Below are 24768 nucleotides of genomic sequence, written 5' to 3' on the forward strand. Positions count from 1 at the left end.
AAATACCCAAGCCAAGTTCATAGAACAGGGGGAAAAAATCATGCAAACAGAAACTATGCAATACTTACAATCATTTTTTGTTAGAACACAATCTCTAGTAGAGATTTTTGCATTTCATCACTGCTATATTCCTAGAGCCTGGCGCATAACCAATTCTTAATAAATTTGTTGAGTTATACCATAAACTATAACAGTTAATTTAAACAGTGAGAAAACTTCTCTGTACATACTTCAGGTCTCAGAATCATGGCAATCTTTTCATCAGACTGGCTTCCTATTAACCATCTATCAACCCCCCTCTGATCCTCCCTCTCAAGAAATGTGTTTCAGAAAAGAATGCTGACTACTTTAACAACATATAAAACTTCCTGTTCTCTTTGCTCCATCTCTTTAGCTCTTCCTGTTTTAAGAATAAACAACCATTAAATAACCCCCTAAATACTTTGTCTTTGCAAACTATTGGGCTTCCAATTCTTTCTCCCTCTTCTTCCAGGCTTCTCTGGAGGACCCTGTGCTTCTGCACCTACCTTTCATCCCACCCACTCTGGTTACTCCACTCAACTACTCTGTCTTGAGACAGTCAGCACACCCTTTGTACCCCTCATCCAGTGGCACTGCTACTGCTGACAGCTGGCTCCTTGGGAAAAAACTGTTGGCCCACCTTGTCTATGCCTCCTGCTTGGCAATTGTCTCAGGCCTCTCTGTGGGATCCTCTCCCCTATCTTCCAGGAAATACTGGCTCTTTCGGAGGAACCTGAGCTAACATTTCCGTGCTGCCCTTTCAACAGTATGGAACAAGTCTGGGCCAACCTATCAAGGAATTATGACTGCCAACAGGAACCATCCATGTGCTTCTCGACCCTCAGCACTTGTGCTAGATTCTGAGCAATCCACAGTTCAACTAAGCAAAGGTTCATTAGAGATAAATACATTAGAAGCCATGAAACAATCCTGAAGGTGAAATTACTATTGATGTAAAATTAAGCATATTTTACTTTAAACTAATTATTTTCATTCATCAAGATATCTTCATATGCAGCACCCACAAGAATACTATCCAATCCAGGTAGAGCCTACACTATACCTGAGTTTTCCCCAAGGGTTTCTCATTAAACTAGCTGTAAGTAATCAATAACTAGGTAGACATCACAAGAACTAAACTCTCGTGTGACCTCCCCAACTCCAGCTTTTACTTGGGACCAACTCAGTTCCCAGCACAGTACAAACATATAATAAAAGTATGTCGATTAACACACATTGAATTGAAGTGATAGTGTTTTTTATATATATATATTTAGGTGTAGTTGGACACAATGCCTTTATTTCATTTATTTATTTTTATGTGGTGCTGAGGATCAAATCCAGAGCCTCGCATGTGCTAGGTGAGTGCTCGACCACCGAGCTACAACCCCAGCCCCATAGTGTGAGTTTCTATAAGCAGTTCATTTATAAGATTTATGGGATGGCAAACACATTACTATTATCATTGAAGAAAACAATATGATGCAATGTCAGAGACAGAGTTCTGGGCAAAAATATTTATCTTGCCTTGAAGGACACTTCAGTTTTACCTGAGTGCCCTTTTTATACTTAAACTCAAAGGTAATCTCCTTTGTGTCTTGGGAAGGCAGATTATTGAATTCTCCAGAGTCACTAAGCTCTTTTAATTATCAAAGAAGATGCCTGCTGAACACAAAATAAAGGTCTCATGCTTGATAAGCAGGCAGTCCTAGTAGAGAACAAACCTCAATACAAGAATAAATGAATTTAAGCCCATTTAGGCATAACATTATATAGTAGATACTGGTGTTAGATACCACTGTCTCTACTACTCAAATTAGTAAACAGTCTTTACCAATTATTAAAATACTACTTCAGTGCTGCTTAAGTCAGAAATGAACTTAAATTTAAAATCACTGGAAATGAAAATCAGCTAGTCTCCCTGGCCTCCATGACACTTTAATAAAGAGCTCTACTAGCTACAGCTAAATGGAAAGAAAGAAATTTCAAAATGCCCAAGGAAACAAAGGAAGCTTCCAGAGAATATGTACAGGACACTCAGGTGGGAGCTAAGAGATGGCAGGAAAGGAACTATATATGGCATACAGTAGCAGGTCAGCAGTTGTCACACTTTCCCTTACCACCTAACCTTCTGAACTATTCCCAACAACCATGAAACAGGAAGGATGCTAGGTGAGACAAAGCCTGGACAAGCACTTGGTAAAGGGTAAAGTGTTCCATAAGTGTTAACAGTTACTCTTTTAATGCATGTATACACCCTTCTCCCATTCAGCTGGCAAAAATATGTGGTTAATGAAATTTAACCATATTTGTAGTCTGGATCCTGGTCTTCAGCCTGGCACAGTAAACATGCTGAAATCTAAATTTATTTGTGTTTACAACTTGCCTTATTTTAAAAAAATTTTATATAACAACAAAAAATGTTAAAATGTTTTGCTGATGCTTCCTATGTTTTTGGAAGATATAAACAGGTACCTTAAAAAGTCATCACTAGATATGTTTTTGATTTCATCATATACTGTATGAGGAAGAATGGATAAAAGTTAAGTAAAGGAAATTAATAATTTTCAAGACAAGATCATGAATCTTGTGTTCTAATGCAACTCAAACTTATTTCATTATTTAAAAAAAAGGGCTGGGCTTGTGGCTCAGAGGTAGAGTGCTGGCCTACCATCTGTGAGGCATGGGGTTCGATCCTCAGCACCAAATAAAAATAAAATAAAGATATTGTGTCCACCTATAACTAAAGAATAAATATTTTAAAAAGTAGCTGAGTCTGGTGACATTGCCTATAATTCCAGCTACTCAGGAGTCTGAGGCAGGAAGATCACAAGTTCAAGACCAGCCGGGGCATCTTAGTGAGACTCTGTCTCAAAAAATAAAAAAGGGTGGGGATATAGGTCAGTGATAGAGCACTTTGGGGTTCAATCCCCAGAATCAAGGGAAAAAAAAGTAAAAGTAAAATAATGCATTAAAAATGTTTCTAAAGGTTTAGAGTGCAGAGTGGGAGTCTAACTGCAGGAGTTACCACACAGGCTTCACTGACCACCAGTTGCTTTGATGTCTTGCCAAGTTATCTCACCTCTCAGATTCTCTGCTTTCTGACCTGTAAATTGGGAACACATATCACATTTACTTCACAAAGATGATGTAAAGCTTAAATGAGATAATCCGTAAAATGCATCCAGTGTACCAAGCACAGAGAAAGTCAACTTCACTGTTATTTCACATAAGACAAGTACAGCAGGAGAAGAAGGAAGAAGTAGGATGTACTAGGCATGATTAGTCTGTGACTCACCTCTTCACTGAAGTAGGAATCCCCCTGAAGATAGCTGCCACTCTTTAATGCCACCTGCATTACATAGTCAGGAGGCTGTCCTTTTTGATTTTAAAATGCTCATCCATCATCTCATTTCACATACCGAAGTTCTAAATTACAAAAGGTGTAATTATTTCCCGTTTACAGAGGAGGCTAGTCAAATTCAAAATAGATTTGGGTAACTTCACTCAATATTCTGCAAAGGTGGTAAAACAGTAATGGAGTCAGGCCTCACAAGCCTGAGCCAATGCTAATGCTTAAGCAACAAGAGAGCAGTATCTTTCAACTAAAGATATCTGACCATTCCTTTCTGTAAAAGGGGTAACAGAAAATCAAATATGTCCAAAAGGAATGTCTAGTCTCTTGAATTTGAATTGCAATTTGATTAGGCTTTTTAAAAAACAAAAGCAGTAAAAGAAACTGGGATTTATTATCAGAATAATTTTGGTTTTCAAAATACCATTTACATCATCTCACCTTCATATAAAGTAAAGCTTCTTTGAGCTCCATAGGAGGTCAAAGAAGTCTCACAGAATTCATGTTTTTGGTTTCTGCATTAGTATTACACAAGAAATAGCAGATACTGTGAAATAAGCCAGAATGTTCAAAGGGTTTTTTTTTTTTTTAACATTTAAAGTTCTAAAAGAAACAGTGTATCTAAGTGTCATTTATTAAAGGAGATGTTAACATGCTACCAATCTTTGAAAACGTAAACTAAATGCCTACCTGGTAGCTGGTGTGACTAAACCTGAATTACAAAATGAACCAACAGGAAAATATTGTTAAAGTCAAAGGGTAAAAAAATTTAGAGCTAGATCTTTTATGGTTCTTCATGTTCTCTCAGAGTCTACCCATCCCTGGAAGAGGTCTGACTGGATTTTGTAGTTTACTGGCTCCAGAGTGAGTCAACTACAAAACCTTCCCTACTTGCCTGCCCTTCCCTACTTTCTGTTCTCTGTCTTGTTCCTGCTCAGGTCTCCTAAAAAAGTTGGCTGCTTCTCTGCTCCCGTGAGGAGAATAGCTCAATATCCTTTTGAGCAAGTCTTGTTCAGGAAGAACAATCATTGGAGGCATCTCAATTATCCACGCCTGGGAGTCCACCTGGCCTTGGCTGCAATACATTACAGTAAGTAGCACTTCCCTCTGTTGCTGAGGACCCCAGTGTGAAAACTAGTGAGGCTTTCACTTCCTAGAGTTAAAAGACTCCAAAATGTTACTGGGCTGTGGGAGAGAACATGAAAACCACAGTAGCTAAGAGCACAGACAGTACTGTCACCCTTACTGACCCAGACGGGAATCATGCGACAGTGCAGGAACCAATGATGCCTGTCAGGCCTCTGCAGTGACTATAGTCAAATGTACACACCTGATCCTAAAAAAATATGTAATTTTCATAGGAACAAACCTGGAAGACAGAGCTGCAATGCCAAAATAACTAAATTTCCAACACATTATAATATTTTAAAGAAAAAAACATTATTTTAAAAGATTTGACACGTGACTGCCTAAGCCTAGAGGAAAGAATGAATCAACATTTTAAGTCTACTACATTCATTAATCAGAAACTTTTTACAAAGCATATAAGTGCTGTTATCAATGCTTTTTATCAATGCCTTTTTAATGTACTCTCCCCTAGAACATTAAAAAAATCAATCCCAGATTAGACATTAAAATATCAATAAATGACAGCTTCAAATTACCTACCTTTTATGGCTATTTTTTATTTTTTTGTATGACTGGTTTCAAAACTCTCTGGCTAATAAAAAATGTAGCTCATGTGCTCTAAATATATACGAAATGAAATAGTTGGAGTAGAAATGACCCAACAGCCTAAGAACTGCTTAGGAGTAAAAGTATAGTATAGGTAATTCCAAACAGATAGGTAACATTTGATTACAAATGCAGACCCTATCAGTGCTCCATAAGTGACTTATAAAACAAGGTTTATTTTTAACAATGCACTGAGGAAACACAGGCAGATTGGGTGCACTGGCACTCCAAAACTCTTATTGTAGGAAAGAATTCAGTGAGAACAGCTCACAGATCCTGCAATAGCATCACTCAGAACAGCATGGCAGGAAGGAATGAAAAGGAAATTCTTTAGCAAAACTTGTGCATGTATAGTGTGTATGTTGAGGGGGGGGCAAATGTGATATGTGTATGTGCTGAAAGAAGGAGAAACAGGAAACAGAAAATCTGCCAAAATAAACAACAACAACAAAAAAATCACAAAACTTCGTTTTGGGGTCAAGTGTGGACAAACATAATCTCTACTTAGATAAGAATTTTCTATTAACTTGTTTTTAGAAATTAAAATCTCTGACATTCTTTATTCTGGAGACCCTTGTACAAGAATACAGATTATATTGCACAAAGAAATTCTGAACATACCTCTTAGCAAGTGGCTGGATTCAGAGATAAGCTGACTTCAGACACTAATGGTTTTATATCTTATCAAAAAAAACTTGGCCCAGGAAGTAAGAAGGAGAAGAGAAAGCAAGTTCTTAAGCATAACCTTTTCTCTTTGATGCCCAAACTGCCTTTCTGGACCTGAGCCCAAAAAGGGAAGGCTTTGTTCTCATGTGTCTTGAGCACTATTTAAAACTCTCCTAGCAAATCCTCTTGCAGTGGAGGGAATGTTCTACTATCCATTTAAAAACTGCAGAATAATCTCAGTTTGCACTGTGCAGATGACAGTCTTTAACTATTGGTGACAACACCTATAGCCAATTAACAGGACCAGTAACAACAGAATTGAGAATGTTGCTAAAGCAACTGACATCAAAGACTGCTCTATTCCTTATCCCAGCCTTATCTGGAATCCATGAGCTGGTATAGTAAGTGGTAAGTGCTCCAAATAAATATCTGAATAACAGTTTCAAACACTAAAAACTAAGGAACTGCTGCCATGGGTTGTGACAGAAGCAGGAAGGGTTAAGTATTCTTCTCTACCAGGAATCTAAGACAAAAAGTAATTAGTGCTGATGTCCCTGCGTTTAGCAATGAATTATGAGCAGCTTCAGTTCTGTGTATGAAGAAGAGCACTGGGCAAGAAGATGTGTGAGGAAATGTTTCAAGCTGGTACAATCACAATGATTAAACCAGTCAAAGGGTCTTATTCTACTCAATCTACTTGAAAGTCATAATTTTCTAGAACTCGAAACTAAAGTTATTAGATTAAAAAGAAAATTAAAGTAGGGTTTGGTGGTGCATGCCTATAATCTCAGCTACTCAGTAGCCTCAGGCAGGAGGATCATAAGTTCGAGGCCAGTTTGGGTAATTTAGTGAGACTCTGTCTCAAAATTTTTAAAAAAGGGCGGGGAGTATACCTCAGTAAGAGAGTGTCCCTGGATTCAATCCTCAGTACCACAAAAAATAAAATGATCCATAGTGAAATTTGTAATTTCCAGTAACTGCCAACTCTGTCCAAATTTGTGAAAAGGGCCCCCAAAATATAATTAAATCTAAAATAATATTCTTCTAGCATATTTTTAACTTAATGTCATTTAAAATATATATTTTCTATTTTTTTGAGCCTTCACAATGAGGAAACAATGAAACAAAGTATCACTGAATAATGCATTTTAAAGGTTTAAAAAAGTGTGTGTGTGTGTGTGTATATAGAGAGAGAGAGCGAGAGAGAGACACACACACATTTATGAAGAGACCTTTATAAACACAGGAAACAAAGGATTGTTTTGCTTGTTAGAGAGTATACCTGATGAATATCCTTTCTTTCTGTAATTAAAACTGAGATAAAAAATAGCTTGTAACAGTAAATTTACCAAAAAGTAGATTTTCAAAACTGCCCCCCCAACTTGGTAATTAATATCTTCTAAACACAAACATGCTACTGCTTTGCACTAATTTATTTTCTCACTTTGCAAAATAATATTCTTCCAGCATAGTTATTTTGTTTTATTTAATGTCATTTAATATATATGTTTTCTATTTTTCTGAGTCTTCAATGCTTTTCATTTGTATTTCTTTTCATGGTTGCTGGTACCCAGGTTTAAAATCCCAAGAGTTGATAAGTTCAAAGAACTATCTGTTGTTTCAATAATTACAGATAAATTTAGTCATAAGAAATAATTTTAAATTAAATTTTTGGAAAGTTACAAGAACTTGAAGGGAACTAAGATTATGTAAGCCAATCTATTTATTTTCAGAGATAAGAAAACAAAACCCAGGAGACCTGCCTTAGGTCACAAAGTGATGAGAACCCTGATCTATCCACTACTGGTGAGATGCTTTACCCCTATCACAGAATTTTAAATGTTTCAGTTTTCCATTTTTTTCTTAGTAAATTCTTTCAAAATGATAGGGAAAAAATAATTGCTTTAAAGAAGATGCACAACCTATACAACCTGCCTTTGCTACACTAATAGTGACTAGCAAGGTAACCTTGAGCACCCTCATCCTCTCTGGTATAGTCAAAGTACTATAGGCGTGTCTTCACAGTCACTACGTGTATATATATGAAAAGAAATACTGAATCCCATTAACATGTACAATGAATACACATTAATAAAAAAATTAGAAAAAGAACCATGTTTCATTATATCAGCTAATTACCACCACTAACCCCATTTTAGAGATGAGAAATTTCAGATTCAAAGAAATGAAGTGACTTTCCCAGAATCCAGTGTCAGTAAATACCTTTATTAGGTAATAGTCTGACTTATTGTCAGACTCCTCAGGCTGACCTTCTGAATCTCTACATAGTACTATATGAAAATGCACAGTTCTAAAACCACATTCAGAAGAGTAGATGAAATTCATTGTGCACGAGAACATTTCCTAATCTGCAAATCTTGGAAATCATGGGGAACAGCTTGGAGTAGAAGAGCCACAGCTCCCAGAAGTATGACTTTAGACTGTTCTTGTCTAGGTCTGGTGCAACTCCTCTTTTGGGCCTCCTGACCCACTTCCTAGTGCACTGTGGTTACCTGTCCAGCTACAAAGGCTTTTTATTTTGTCTTAAGCATTGAGATCTAACGATTGCAAAACAGAACAATAATGAGGCAGAGAGCTCTGCCTGGTTCTATTTGGCTAAAGCCCTGACTCTTGTCCCCATCTTGGTCTTTGGGCCCTGTCTGCACCCAGTCTCCACCCAGATGGGGTTACCTGAACTATACTTGGCACCCTGAATATGGTCCTACAACTAATTTCTGGGCCTATGGGGTTTCCACCTATCCCCAAGCCAGGAGACCCCCTGTAAGCTCCTTTTGCCTATTTCACTCCTCTGCATTCTTTAGGACTAGGCACTCCACCTCAAATATCCCAGCATCTCCCCCATACTCAGCTGACTAAGGCCAGAACCACCCTTGTCATCAGGTAAACTCCCCTGTAGGCCAAGTGACAGCAGGTGGAGACTTCCTCCCCCCTGGGTCCCAGCATTGCACAGCATTCATTAAGTTTCCTTGGCATATGTGCCCCCTCATCAGGATTGGTGGCAGCACTGATGATGGGCACTCACTCTAGCATGCTTACTACTTTGCCCTTTTATTTTTCTAGAAACACCCAAGGACTAGACCAAAGGGGATTCTACGGGCCTCACATGACATGCTTGCTTACCTATAATCCATCAGCTTGCTGGGACCTTTGCCTACAGAGGTCCAGCAGCTGATATAAATCTTGTGATGGACATGCCCATGCCCTAGTAAAGCTCTCTGCTTCAAGCATTTGAGCTTATCTGTTGTTTGACCTGTAAAGGCCTTGGATTATTCTAGAGGACAATCTTTGCTAAGCATCAACATTTTTTTTTTCCTGAGACTTCTCCTTTGAAATTTTAATACAAATTAATAGGAAATTTTGATTCATTTTACAATACTATGTGCTTTATATACACCTCTTTGAAAATACTATTGCTCAGAAAGTCATGACTACATCTATGATGATAAAGGAAAAAGTAAATGTTTAACAGGTGCCAAATCTAACTCAAATATTGAGAAACGGTAGAGTTTGGCAGAATTCACTCACAGTATAGTGCTGATTTCTACCAAGAGCCACCTTTGCTTTTAGTAAGATGCCAATAATTTACTGCAAACGGGAAAAAACAAATAAACAAAAACCAATATCTCACAGAGGAGGCAGAATGAGTACACTGGATAAGGGAAGGAGCATTCGGCACCCTGTGAGGGAAGCAAGGCCAGCCGGGGGACACAAACACGAGCAGTATGGAATGACAGGAGAGGGTGACCTGGAAGGAGGTGTCGAGGAGTGGGAAAGGCCTACCCCCAGGGACTTCTAAGTGACATAATTAAGTCTCAAATTCATCCTGAGGATGAAGAAAAGGCTGACTGTCCAGACCCTGGGTAAGCAGGCATGGATGTAGAGAAAAGTGGGTTGACGTAAGGTTAGAGAGAAGTGAGACAGAACTGGTGACGTGCAGGGTGAGAGGAAGGAGTCAGGGGACTAACAGCAGACCAACCAGGGAGATGGTGGCAGTGTTCACCCACCAAAAGGACAAGAAGTTCTGACTACAAGGATGGAGAGGCTGGGAGGACTGGGGTTCAGTACGCATACACAATAGCCAAAGTGCCTGGCAGAGCTGTCCCTCCTGGGAGGAACTATGCAGGTGACAGTTGGTCATACAGTTCTATCATTGAAGGCAAAGATATTTTAGGGACCAAAATATTAATAAGGATGAGTCAGCAAAGATATAACTGATAATCTTCTGATAGACCCTTTCCTTTCTGGTAAATGACCCTTTCCTTTCCTTTCTGGTAAATGGCTTTCTTTTACTCTTTCTATAAAACTTGAAATTTTGTTATTTAAGAATATAGACTTTTAGAGCAAAAAAAGGTCTGAAATACATGTGTTTGAGAATTTCCAAGTATGCAAAAATTTTACTACATGATAAAGGGAATTTTTTTTTTAACTCAATAAACAGTGTTGGGACACCTGGCCAATCATTTGAAGAAAATAAAGTTAGATCCCTAAAATCAACCCTTAAGCTTCAGATGGATATGAGATTAAAGTATTTTAACTCATAAAAATACTATTAGAAATTTTACAATAGGGAAGAATAATAGCTAATAATTATATAGCTAATAGTCACAAGTTAATACTTGTATAAGAAACTGGTCAGTTACAATGCTTGATAGGAGTGAAACTCTGACTAGCATTCAGGTGCTTATACTCTTACTACACAGCACTGCCTCTCTGAAAGGCATTTGATGTGCTCTAAACACAGAAGTTATCAAAGAAAAACAATTGGAATTTGAAAAAAAATTAAAGCTTCTTAATGGATAAATAATAATAATCAAAGTCATAACATAAAAATAGAGGAAAACAGCTGCAACAAATGTCAGGGCTAATATTACAATACACAAAGAGTGCTTACAAATCAATAAGAAAAATATCGATTCTCTTCCATGTTTGAAAGAAAATAAATGCCAGGCACAGTGGTGCATACTTGCAATCCCAGTGACTTAGGAGGCTGAGGCAGGAGAACCACAAGTTTGAGGCCTTCCTCAGAAAGTAAGTGAGGTCCAGTCTCAAATACATACATACATACATACATACATACATAAATGGCTATAGATGTGGCTCGGTAGTAAAGAATCTCTGAGTTCAATCCTTAGTACCAACAACAACAAAAAAAAGAAAGAAAGAGAGAGAAAGAAAGAAAAGAAAAGAAAGAAAGAAAAGAAAAGAAAGAAAGAAAAGAAAAGGAAAAAAAAGAAAGAAAGAAAGAGGCTGAGGTTGTAACTCAGTGGCAGAGTGCTTGCCTAGTATGTGTGAGACACTGGGTTCAATCCTCAGTACCACATAAAAATAAGTAAATGAAATAAAGGTATTGTGTCCATCTACAACAACAAAAAATAAATATAAAAAAGAAAGAAAGAAGTACCCAAAAGAAGCACGAAATTATAAATAAGTACAAAATATACAGTGACACGAAAAGCTAAGAAATGTGAGAAGCCATCTTTCATTCACCAGATTGGCAAAAATAGAAGACCAATAATACACAATATTGGCAAGAATGTTGGGCAATGGGCATTCTCATGCACTATGAGGTATATGTAAACTAGCACAATGTTTTACAAGGCAAACTGATTATAGTATCAAAATTTTAAATATGTACACCCCTGTTTCAGAATTCCATTTCTGAATATTTATTGTCCAGAACAAAAGGCCCAACTATATAAAATATTACATATAAAAGAAGTCACTAAAGCTTAACATAAGAACCTAAAAGCAAATAATATAAATGTCTAAAAACAGGAAACTGGCTATGAGATATTGTTGATGAAATACTACACAGTCCTTAAATTGACAGCTCTCTGATCAGAAAGATAACTTACAACACACTGTTAAGAAAAAAAGCACACTGTACAGTAATACACATAGTATGCTTCTATTTATTAAATAATGAAGACATCATTTAAAAAAAATTGTTCCATTGCTTTCAAAAGAACTGTTCAATGATGTTATTGAAATTAAGTTCCATAAATTTTAAATACCATCAAGGCCTTGAGATGTCAGATATAACATCATAATCTTGTTATAATACAGTATAATGGTATGAAGATGCTTTGTACCAGAATGTGTAAAATATACTTACAAAATTCAAAATAAATTTAGATTAAAATTGTAAAAATGTTTTCAGGGGTACTGATATTTACATCAATCTGTTGCACCTTTTTCAAATCTAAGGTTCAATAAAAATAAATTAAGAGCACTAATGGAAGTTCAGGAAATTGATAATAGCTATAGCCAATTAAGATATTTTAGGGGGAGAAAAGCAAGAAACTATGAAGTTCTGTTTGATGATACAAATATCATTTTAGAACATGTAGACATTAAGAATGTTTGTGAAACCATCTCATTTCAATGAAAAAGCTTCCAGTAATTATATAATTTGGTCAATGCTACAGAGTTGGAACCTTACTCTTGAAATCTAACTAGGAAAAAGGTCAGAATACATTGGTGTGTCTTAATACTTATTAATTTCAAATAACTTGTAGGGTATAAAATGACATAGGCCAACAAATAAAGCAAAGAAGTTTTCCATACAGATAATCCACAAGACATTTCTAATAAGCAGCACCTAATTTTATGTAATTCTAAAGTATGCCTCTTAATTTAGTGTATCAGGGCTGCAGAACTACAACTCAGATAATTTAGAGGTTTACCACTTCAAGGATCGTTTTCTTGAATAGAAATTATAACTTTTCAACTTTAATTCACTGAATCTATAGAAACAAGATAACTTTTTAGTAATGAGCTACAGTAGCTCTGACAAATAAAAATAATCATGTAGTCTTGATCACACTTATTTTACAAGTTAGGAAAGTTATGTTCAAAAAGTAATGTTGAATAGTGAGTGCTATGATTTAATAATATATAATTTTAGAGGCTATCCAGGTAGACCTAGCTGTCCCAACACCAGGTGGCCCCCGAATGCACTGTTTTAAAATCCTCTTCTGCCTTCCTCCTCTGTGTCTCTGAGGTCTGCCAATCCTGCTGCCATAAGGGAACCTACCTGCCTCTGGCTGAGCTCACACTGCCATCCCTCCTGCTGTTAAAAGTTGTGTGTTAGGAACACCAAATGAACAAAACTGCAAGGACAACATCTTAGATAGTGTCAACAGCCAGCAAATGTCCTGGACACTCTTCTGAATGTAAAATCAAAGGACTTCAAAGCACAGATTTTGTTTCAGAACCTTTGGCTGCTCAGAGACATTTTTTTCCCCCTTAGTGCTAAACTGTGTTCTAGATAAGGGAGGCTGCTGGGTTTAGTTACCACTACTAAGTTTTCTGTTACATGGGTTCTTAGCTCCTGAAACACTGTATAGTAGTTGTCTAACAAATCTTTTCTTTAAGGCAATTGTGAACTTCTATTATCTGAGGCTGACTTATCAAATTGGTCAATTCTGGATGAGATTAAGAGTTTTCAAGTCAAGAATCCTAAAAGTGGTATTTAACTTTAGGTTACTTTCTGAGAACCTGGAAAACTAACAGTGGAAAACTAACAGTTATGTCAATGCATAACATTGTTATGCACAATGTTATTCCTGGAAAAACATTCTTGAATCCCTAGAAAGTATAGGAGAATTACATATGCATAGCACATGCTTCTAACTTATAAAATTATCATACATATAGCTATTTGCTGTGAACCTTATTTAGCTGTCCTTGAGGCTTGAGGTACCAGGCATATCTACAAGTCGGGGTATCTCCCAATGAGTCTATCACAAACCAATAATTTGGAAACACCAATAGTCTAAGATTTTGCCGTTTTAACCTCTTCTTAGCTAGGTCCTAAATTATGTCTGACCAAAAAGGAAGAACAGATGACCCCACTAGTTTGGGCATGCTATGGCATTATCTTTCTCCTTTTATTCAATAATTATTTACCAAATATTCATTTTGTGGCAGGCATTTTGCTAGGTGTTGAGTCCCTAACCAGTCAAAGGCCCTATACACTCAGGTCTTGCCATCTTCTGGGGAAGAAGGTTGTTCAGCCGGTTGAGAAAATAAAGTATAAATCTCAATATTGACAGCAGGGATGCTGTACCACAAAGCCAGACTAGGTAATCTGTGAATGGGCTAATGTCTTAACAAAGAAGAGCTGGCATGGGGAATGGGAAGAGAGTTGCTGGCAGAGGGAGCATGCAAAGGACCTGTGGCAGGAGGCAGTATGCTAAACTTAAGGAAATGAAAAAAGTCAGGTCTCGGGAGAACAAGGGCATGTGTGAGATGGATCCAGACCTGGAAAGGCAGACAAGAGTCCTGGTAAGGCGAGTTAAGGATTCATTTTGTCTTTATCCAAATGGAAAGCATTTGAAAAGTTTTAAAATTTAATTGAATTCATTTCACTTTTCTGGAGGGAGTAAATTCAGATCTGATTAATCTCTAGCCACATAATCCTGAGAGCAGACTGGGAGGGAAAAGGGCTATAATGTAGTAGTGTGTGAGGGGGGTTGTGACATCAGTCCAAACTGGATAATGGATGCTGAGACTGGGATGTGATGGCAGCTCAAATCACCAGCACCTAAGAAGGGAGCATGAGGGTCAAGGATGACTCCTAGATTCTGATTCTGCCATTTAATGAACAGAGAGCATGTTAGCAGAAGGTTTAGTGAAGACTGTGAATCTGGACTTGGACATACGAGTGTAGAAGTATCATGCAGATAGTTAGGTGTAGATCTTAAGTTTCAGAGAGATCGTAACTGGGAAAATAACCTCTGAAATCACTTGTGAATGGCCAATAACCTATCAAAGGGCATTAATGAATCTCAGTTGGTATGGAGGACACAGAATGAAAGAAGGCCTAGGAACACCCTAAGGGTCTTTTAACATTAATGTTCCAGGGGATGAAGACGGGCCACCAAGGAAGAACTGCCAAGGTTAAGAAGAAAATCAGGAGGGCTTACTCCTTAACATAAGTAACACTGTTTCAAACAGAGGAACTCAATTTTATCAATTATTTGACAGCTTGAAAGTGGCTCCAATTTTTTATAACTATACTTAAGTCATTGAAGCACACTAAGTACTTAAATTTTATATTATATTGAATTGGTCATAATGATGGATGACTGCTTATTAAATATCAATTACTGCAACTAAATACTAAGCAATGTATAAAACATAAAAACTCATGCTGGGAGATGATACAAAAAGGAAGATAGAATTCCTAGTCTGTTAACAACTGATATTTGGTATTCAGAATGCTGTAAGACCAGTTTGAAGATTATTTGATAACATATCAGTTAAATGATTATTTAGGCAACACAGAAAAGTAATGATAACATCTACTTGTCAAGAACAGCACATCCACACAAAGCCCAGGATCCACACTCTCCTCATTCCATATATACCCATCATCATCCTGCTTGCATGTGAGAAACTTAGTTAATACACTAATGATAGAAATGTGTGTGTTGTACCATATAACTCCAAGAACTTCCTCCAGTCTTTAAGAGGTTTAATGGCCACATTAATAAATCCCAGGTGACAGAAGTGTACTTTCAGAAATATATACTTAGTGGGTCTTAATGATTCTCCTTACCATTCTACATCTCAATCTATTACATCAAACTAACCAGCCTGGCATTGCAAAGGAGTCAGTCACTAATAATATAGAACTCCCTTCCATACCAAACATACCTAAATCAACAGTGACATGCCACAGGCAGATGAAAACAAGGATATCTTCTTGATCATCTTATGCCCTAGAGCATATTTTACATTTCCCTATGTAGTTTTCTTAACGAGCAGAGTTGCTGTTATTAATAATAAAGACTGAATTTTAAAACCAGTGTTGGCAGATACTGAATTTCTTGCTCCTCATGCCCTCATTTTAATTTTCTCTTGCAAAAGAAAAAAAAATATCATGTCTGGACTTGCAGCTCCATCTATATTACTCTTAAGAGTAGGTAGAAAAATAGTTTGAAACTAATCTGTATCTAGATTTCTTTTTCCATTTCTGTGACTAAAGCATGTCTGTCCTAAGAGGAGGGGGGAAGACACCAAAAGAAAACGGGCAAAAACTAGCTGGCTGAATGTATGAGCAAAAGATAAGACAAACTTACCCCTCACAACTACTAAGGCCAATTCATTCCTCAGAAAATTAAGAAGGCAACACTGTTTGGCCACAGGAATATGGTATGGAATGCTGTAGATGAGACTCAGAGCACAAATATTTAATCTGGGTGCCCCTCCATATCCTCATCTACTAAACAAAACAGAGGCTATATACTGCTGACCCTCTCCTCTACTACCAATTATCTGCAAAGGTTCATAAAGGTTGAATGAATGAAATCTCATACAGTAACAAAGAGGCAGGATCCAGCAATACTGGAAGTCTCTCACCCTGTGTGGTTATCAAGATGAATGAATGACAGTCCATATTCTTTATTTCCTTTCACATATAATTTAATATAGCAAAAATCAATAAATCTAAGAAACACTGAACACTAATCATTTATCCTCTTTTCCTAGCATGTTGGGGGATCCTGAATATTACTTACTTGTATTAGGTGTACGAGGCAGGTTTAAGAAAGATATGCATCATGTAAGTATTAGCAGATGAATGCAGCACTGAGTAGAGACCAAGGTAGTGGTCTATCAGAACTCCTGCAAAACAACTGTCTTCTTAAAACCTTCAGTTAATTTGAAAAAGCCGACGGAAGAAGCACATAGTAATGAAAAGCAATGGACTACAGAGTCAGACTGACTTGGGGTTGCATCCTAGCTCTGACTTCTAGTTGTATGATCATGGAGCTTTACCATCCCTAATGAGTTTCAACCTCCTGAAAAGAGAAATTACAATGCCTTAGAGGGCTGTAGTGATGATTGTATAAGATTAAATAAGATGATTAAATAAGAAAAAAAAAGTGTATGTGTGTGTATGTGTGTGTGTATCTTACCCAACATAAAAGGCAAGGAAAGTGATATATAAAAGCTATCTACACCTATCTATATGCTCAATTAACATGTTATAAGCCACAGGTACAATCCTGATATTTTTGTAATTTTAAGAGTACCTGACTAATCTCACTGCATTGCAATAAACCTTTTAATTCTGGTTCTGATTTCTTTCATGATTAAAATGTTCTTGTGCTTCAATTTAAAAAAATAAAAATGTTTTTAAATTATTTCTTAAAGACAACTTTGGCTTATTCCTAATACTGCACATTTCATCATATTAATATTCTGTGCAATTACTTAACTTTTGGGAAGGATACTGGAGATCCAACCCAGGTCCTTGCTAATGAGCCTCACTTCCAGCTCCCATTTACTTTTTAAAGTAGTTCTCATGTTAGACTTAAAATTAAAAGAGGAGGCCAGAACTAAGGAAATAACTAAGTCTAAGGAATACACATGGTATATCTTATACAAGCATTCCATGGCTAGAGGTATAACTCACATGATGGAGTTCTTAAGCAGACTCTGGAGACTACTGCTTTTCCAGGCCATATTTTTCACTGCATTCCATCAAAGAGATATCCCCCAACCCAAGAATATGAGTGGGATACAGAATGCAAAAGTAGTGCTTTCTAACTCAGAGCACTTCTGACTGCCCCGTATTATAACTAGGGGAAATCCATTCCCCACTACTTGCCACCCTATCACTTCTTCCTTTGGAATGCACATAGCCAGTGTCAAGGACTGATTAGCAGACTCAGCCTAGGCAAGCTGTAGCTAGTTTTTTTTTTTTTTTTTTTTTGCTCTTGGTGAAACCAAAAGAACACTCCTTTCTTCCCACATTTTGAAATCTTCAAGTTGACAAGTCAGTGACCATTTCTAAAACATGCAACATATTTTGCTTGAGGTGCTACAGAAGACTTGAAAGAATATCAATGAACAGGGTTACTTCCTGTTTTTCCTATCTAACAAAATGGAGTTATTATAGTGTATTGGAAATCATATATTAAGGAATGTTGGTTAACCAGTCACTCTTGCCAAGATCAGATATGAAAAGAAAACAAAAGTTGGCAACAATTCTAGCTCTGATATTTCTCTTCCAGAATTATATTTAATAAGGTTAATCTTTGAAGAATCCATTTTTTTACCTGATTTTAAATGGAATTTGGAGACAATTTATAACTACAACACAAAATCATATAAGATTATCTTATGTGATTACTTCTATTATTTTATTTAAAAAATCACCAACTTAATTTTTAAAAAGACTTATTTTTAGCTAACTCTTACATGTCCTCTCTAGTAACAGGTCACTAAATTGTATTTTCATTTCAACAACTTCTAAAAGGAAGTGAAACTGAGGGCTATATGAGGATATAACAGCAGCCTATGAAATATTCTTAGTTTTAAGCAAAAACTAACACTAACAAGTACAGCATATCTTGTTCTTTCATGGGCCAGCAAATTGATAGTTTGGTTTTTTAAGTTACAAAAATAGGATGGAGTAATTATATCTACCAAACTCACAATAGCCTGTTCAATGGAGAGTAACACTGTAATTTTTCTTCAAAGACAGTAAATAAGAAGAAAAAGCCCCTAATTCTATAATATAAGGAAAAATCCCAAACCCTTGGGCGCCACTTACAGGCACTAAACTTTCACTGATTTCAGTTATTACCCTGAAGAGGGATAGACATAAAATCTTTGATTTTAATGGGTATTTCTTATATAATTTATTATTTGTAAATGTATTTCCTATACTTCCAATTTCTACATCCAAAATTATAAACTGAAGGAAATTCTTAAGTAAAAATCACAAAGCTCTCTTTTTAAAAAATTCAGTAGTTCTGTAGGAGAAGTCTTCAGACCTCCACTACTGTTGAAACAAAAATATTTAAAAATTTCAGTTTTAGATTTTCCTCTTGAAAGTATGAATGTAACTACTGTTAAAAAGAGGAAAATACACAACTCAACTGAGATCTTATAGTACTGCTTACAATCAGCTTTTTCTAAGACTTTAAGTGGTAAATAATCTGACAATATAAATAAAACACATGGAAATATTATAATACAAGTATTTTTCTCCATAATCTAAGTTTTTACACCAATAGATTCAAATGAATTTCAACCCCACTGTCAAGAAAACTGAAAAAAAATAATCACTACATTTCAAAAGATAGGGATCAAAATTTTGTTACAAATGAAATCTTTGCATATGACATTTGGGATGAACCAAGAGCATTCTGGTTAATAAAATTACTTGTTTGAAAAAATACTATGCTTACTAATCCATTATTTAATATACCGTGCAATTAAAATCCCCCCTTAAAGAAAGGAAACAAAAATCAAGCATGGATTACTTAGTCTTTGAATCTCACAAGTTATTTATTATATCCACAAAATAAATAAAATTAATTTCTCAAATTTGGGGTCAATTTTTTAAAAAATCCGAAATGTAGTAACAATTGCCTTCTAAGAATTATTCTGATTGAGTTTTAATCTGATCTGCACAGAAACAAGACACCGTGGAACAACATTTCTTCTTGTAAGACTAAGTTATGTGTACCACTGCATACAGAAAACTGTACCAGTCACAAATCTCCTTTCATTGTAATATCGCCATGGTACAGTGCTAAGCATATTTTTTAGATTTTATTTATTTTTTGGTAGGGGAAGACTTCCAAGTAATAAACGGACCATGTTTTTAAACCAATATACAAGTGCACAAAAAAAGAATCAAAGCATTTTAAATAATTAACCAAAACCTACTGTCTGACGCATCTCACAGTAGACACACTTTACTCCCTTAATAAATGTCAGGGAATTCTATAGAGCAGCGAGTGACTATTACGAAAATATTTCCAGCCCATCAACACTTTGTGCTTTGCAATTACTATCAGTTGTTAAAAAAAAAAAAAAAAAAAAAAAAGATTATAGCTGTCACACATAAAAGAAAAATTAACAGAAAAATTTCCAATAGCCAAAACAGTGTGAGGCCGAGGAGCCAAATTACCTTACACATTTCCTAATTCACGTGCATCATAAGACCCATCTGAGCCGAAGCCCACAGCACCGTGACCCCTGGAATTCTGCGGCGGCCGGTGCAGCAGCACCAAGCAGGCAGCACCGCACCCGTGCTGCGGTTCCCAGCCACGCCGCAGGGGCTGCGGGGAGCAGTCACCACCGCTTTGAAACTGAATGGCTGACACATCCGGTCCTGGCTCCTATACCACTTCGCCAAATGCAAACTTCAAAGGCCAAATTCAAACTCCAAACAGGAGTCTTAGTGATGCAGTATGAATTCCCAAGAACACAAGGAGCTGTTGGGGGTCGCAGTTCGAAAAACCACACGTCCTAGAAGACCACAAGCCCCGCCGAGTCTGCAGCGGTCAGCCGGTGCCGCTTTGACAGGAGTTACCCGGCGAGACACCCGGAGCCCCCGCGGCCGGCACTCGAGGCGCGCCGCCTGCGCCCGGGTCCGGTCCCGGTTCCTGCCCGGGCACTCAAGCTCCTACACGCCCAAGGGCTCCGCCTGTCACAGCCGGGGACCTGCCGCCTTCTTGGCCCTCCGTGCCCCCCACCCGACCTTGGGCTTCCCAGTCCACCCCGCCCCTTTCCGACCTCCGCCCGCGCAGCTCGGGCCTCGCTCCCCAGTCCCTCGGGGACACCCGCCCGAGGCGCCGCTGCTGGGTTGGTACCCACCCTTGGTTCAGCCCCGGGACGCCCGTGCTCCTCGGGGAGCCCCGATCCCCGGAAACCCACAAAGCCAGCTGGGGCCCCACACCTTTCCCCAACGGGTCCCCGCAGCGCGGCTCGCACGCCTGTCACATGTCTGCAAACAATAACAAACTCTCCGGCACGTCCTCGTCCAGTCCCCCGGCTGGGACCCGGACACCGGCCGACCCTGGAGGGCTCCGAGGTGCCAGTGGGCGCAGGTCCCGGCGAGTGGTGCCGAGCCCCGCAACGCCGAGCCCCGGGACTCCGTGCGCTGTGCCCGGGATTCATTCATTGCCCTCCGCCCGCCCAGGACCCGCCGCACCCCGGCCGCGCTTGCTTACCCGGCGGGGGCCGCTGCAGGAGGCGGCTCGGCGGCAGGCGCCGGTTTCTCCCCGGGCTCGGCCCCCACGGGGTTCGGGGCGCCGCTGTCCGGCGCGGCCGCTGGTTCCAGAGGGTGGGCGCCGCCGCCGCGGCTCGTGGGTCCGTGGGGCTGCGGCACCGCCACAGGCTGGAAACTGCTTCCACCCGCAGCCGCGTCCGCGGGCTCCGGCGACGGGGAAGTGGAGGAGGACGGCGGAGAGGCGGTGAGGAAGAGTGGTGACTCGGGCAGCTGGTCCAGCTCCACACTCCGTACTTTGCGCAGCTGCCGCCGCCGCCAGTCAGCCCGCTCGCGGCCCCCGCTGCCGGTCTCCCGCAGCAGCCCTGCGGCTGCCACGGGAGCGCTGCTCGCCTTGAGAGCCCCTCCGCCGCCGCCTGACTCGGGGCTTGTCGCCCCGGCGCCCGGGAATCCAGACGACGAGGCGCGATTCCCCGCCGCCGCCGCCATTTTCTCTCGCGGGCTACATTCGCTCGGCCCCTGCGAGGGAGGGAGGGGGCGGGGAGAGCGCAGGGGGCGGGCGGACGGGCGGACGGGCGGACGGGCGGGCGCTGCGCCGCCGGCGTAGGACCGCCTGCGCTATCTGCGTGAGCGCGGCCCGCCAGCGCCGGCCTGGAGGACCCGCGGGCGGGCGCGCGGTTGCCGGCCAGCGACTAGGCGGAGGCGGAGGGTGCGCCCGGGGAGGCGGTGGCCGCAGGTGGAAGGGAGGGAGTGGTCAGTGCGCCCGATTCCACAAGGGCGAGCACGGTGGGCTCCGAGAGCCCGCGCTCGGCGCTCTGGGATGGGATGGGCGCACTGCAACCGCTGCGCCGCCAGGTAGTCCCGGCCACACGGGCGAGGGGCTGGGGCTTGGTGGTAGCTTTGCGCCTCTTCCCCTTTGCTGCAATCTCGGCCCACCTTGGGGGCGTGGGGGGGGGGTCGATGAAGCGCGCCCAACGGGAGTTGCAGGTTCTGAACGAAATAATTAGTTCGAACTTGGATTTATGGTGCTTGAAGGGGACGCAGGCCGGAGGGTTTGCAGTCTGTCATTCGCACTGCTCTTTGCAGTGGATGTCTGGGGTCCCGGCGCCGACCAGCCTTCCACCCCTAGCCCGCCCGCGCCCGACGCGCAGGTGGTGCCCAGGATTGTAGCTTGCTGCTGAGCAAAAGCCAGCGTTTACCAGACGTGCTGTTGCGAACCAAAAGTAAATTAAAAGTTGTGTTGTTTTGAAGAAAGCATTCCAGCTCTTTTGTCCCATCCCCACCCCCTCGTGCTACAAATCGCAAAACTTTAAGGTTTCTCATCCTTACTTCACATCTTGAAACTGTGATTTGGGACAGCACCCCCACCCCCACCTCCGCGCGCACCACCACCACCGCCACCGCACAAACACCCACCGGCTAGAGAGACAGGGAGGAGCGGGGGTCCCTGCAGATCTTTATTTTTGTCTTCGGCAGGCATATACAGAACCACAGAGCGCGCGTTTGGGGTAAGAACCAACGCTGTGCCAGGAAGAGCTTTCATGTCATCTTCGGTCAGGTCTTGGCCCTCCCCGAATCCGATGCTTCTGGCTGCACGTCCTTATTTCCGGCAGTCAGGTGACGGGCTGGGTTCCCCAGTCCCCACCCCTGCAATGCCCGGGTTGTCGAACGTGGCGTTGGAAACCCTTGCAGACCAGGAGAGACTCTGCGAGAAGGTGCTTTGGGAAGTGAAAGCAACATTTACATGTTAATGATTTTTTGACTTTTTTTCAACCGTGTAGACCTTCTGTGTCGCGTTTATTTTTTCCGTCTCTTCTTTTCCTCTACACGTTTGGTTCTAAGTTGGGAAATCTCCCAGAACCTGGGAGCAATGTCTCTAGATTTATTTTATGAAACATTAATTAAGACAGGGGGCAGGAGGGGTTTCTCACATAGAGAAAGGGGAGAGCTATCTTTGTCAATCATAATGTATCTAGACAAAAGCTTGAGCAATCTACAAAATAATTATTTTGATTTCTCGAAAATAGATTAAATGAAAGCCCCCTTCTCAGACATAACGTTAACTGAAAAGGAAGGTGACATAGAGGGATTCTTAAAAGGGTCCTGATTTCATATTAGTTAAATGTTTTGAATATTGCTCTGACATCTGCCATAAGATAGTTTTAGATCATTACATCCAAGGATACAAATTTTGAAAGTTTAGATAAATCTGTTAATTTTTTAGCTCTATGTTTAGATTATAATTATATGCTTTTTAAAGGTAGTCAAGCGTATTATCCATACCAAACAGAAGCTATTTCCCAGGTCTTCCCTGATTGCCCCACCCACCAAGTCCTGAACTGAAATGGATAAGCTTTCCTCATTTTTTATTTAGATCCAAAAATTATTTACATTTTTTTCTCACTTAGATAATTAAGTGAGAAAATTAAGATTTAACCTTTGAAAATGGTTCCAACTTCTGACCAATTTTGTTTAAGCAAAGGAGCAGAGTAAAAATGGGATTCCAGCAAGAGGTTGCCTCTATCTGTAGGATGATTGAAACTAGGGACCAAATGCAACATTATCAACTAGCAATGATAGTTTCCATCCACTACACAGCATCACTGAGAAACCTAAATGTTGGTCATTCGCATAGATTCTGTTGCTTTGATTGATTTTTCCTGTAATCTTTTATGGAAACATTCTGGGTGTTGATATGCATCTGCACATGGACACACTGAATTCTTTAGAGAGACAATTCACCTAAGGATCTACTTGACTAAAAAGGGTGTCCTTCCTTTGCATGTTAATAGAAAGTCTTCTTAATTGTTTTATTTGTTCTAATTAGTTATACATGACAGCAGAATACATTTCAACTCATTGTACACAAATGGAGCACAACTGTTCATTTCTCTGGCTGTACACGATGCAGAGTCACATTGTTCATGTAATCATACATGTACATAGGGTAATGAAGTCCATCTCCTTCCACCATTCTTAGAAAGTCTTTTTTTGAAGAGTATTTGCATGGATTCCTGCCCAACTTTCTGAGTCTTAAGCATGATTAAACCTCTTGCTATGGTTTTGGTGCTGCTTGAATCCTGCTTTATATCACTGCACAGACACATATGTCAAATACCAAGCTACTGTTGACTCTTAATTGCCTTAATTTGACTTTTTTAATGACATAAAGGACACATCTTTCTTACAAGGTTGCCTCTAGACCAAAAACTCCAATTACCATTTCCAAGCTCTTTATTCTCACCCAGATATAAACTTTGCAGTGATTTCCCATCCACCATGACAATTTCAGTAAATTTACACCCGTGCTTTACAGATGACTGCTCCTTCACCGTGCTTCTGGGAATCACCTAAGTCACACTTCAGTTCCTAAGTCAAGTTCATTTGGAGTATCCAGTTAAACATTTGACACTTTTTTGTCTGTACATAAATATCACAGGCATTAAAATGAAAAAAAATGTATGAACTGGCAGAATTCAGCTTGTACCTCATTCATTATATATTTATCAAGCACCTACTATGTATGTGCAAGAAATTTTTTCCCTCCTGGGAGATATGTTTTTGTTTTTCTTCATTTATTCAAAACATTCTCATCTACAATTTTATTAGTGGTTATTTATTGGGCTGACTCACAGAATTTCAGATCCATCAGTATGTGAATATGTTCATATCATAGCTATGTTTGTGAGATCTGCCTTAGGTGGACATAGAAACTTAAGAGTATAATCTTGAGGGCTGGGGATATGGCTCAAGCGGTAGCATGCACGCCTGGCATGTGTGCGGCCCGGGTTCGGTCCTCAGCACCACAAACAAAGATGTTGTGTCCACTAAAAAATAAATATTAAAATTCTCTCTCTCTCAAAAAGAGTATAACCTTGAGAATAGGCCAAAGCTGTCCTCTCGGACTTGTAGATATTTATTGTGCAACATATGCAGGAGAGATGGGGACTAGAACTTGATTTCTCTATCCTTTTCCTAGACACTACACTTCCCA

General features: G+C 39.7%; 1 protein-coding gene across 2 annotated transcripts in view; it reads right to left on the reverse strand.

The window, feature by feature from the left end:
- Positions 1 to 22296, reverse strand: part of Map3k1 (mitogen-activated protein kinase kinase kinase 1) — a 75316-nt gene extending 53020 nt beyond the window's left edge. The window contains exon 1 of one of the 2 annotated variants that reach the window (XM_076857276.2): positions 20779 to 21263. In XM_076857276.2, the coding sequence (XP_076713391.2) occupies positions 20779 to 21263 (485 nt within the window). Of the gene's footprint in view, positions 1 to 20778; positions 21264 to 22190 lie in introns of those variants that run through there. The other variant, XM_076857277.2, reaches the window with a different exon arrangement.
- Positions 22297 to 24768: the final 2472 nt, after the last annotated feature.

The sequence above is a fragment of the Callospermophilus lateralis genome, chromosome 5 (assembly GCF_048772815.1).
Source record: "Callospermophilus lateralis isolate mCalLat2 chromosome 5, mCalLat2.hap1, whole genome shotgun sequence".
NCBI classification, from domain to species: domain Eukaryota; kingdom Metazoa; phylum Chordata; class Mammalia; order Rodentia; family Sciuridae; genus Callospermophilus; species Callospermophilus lateralis.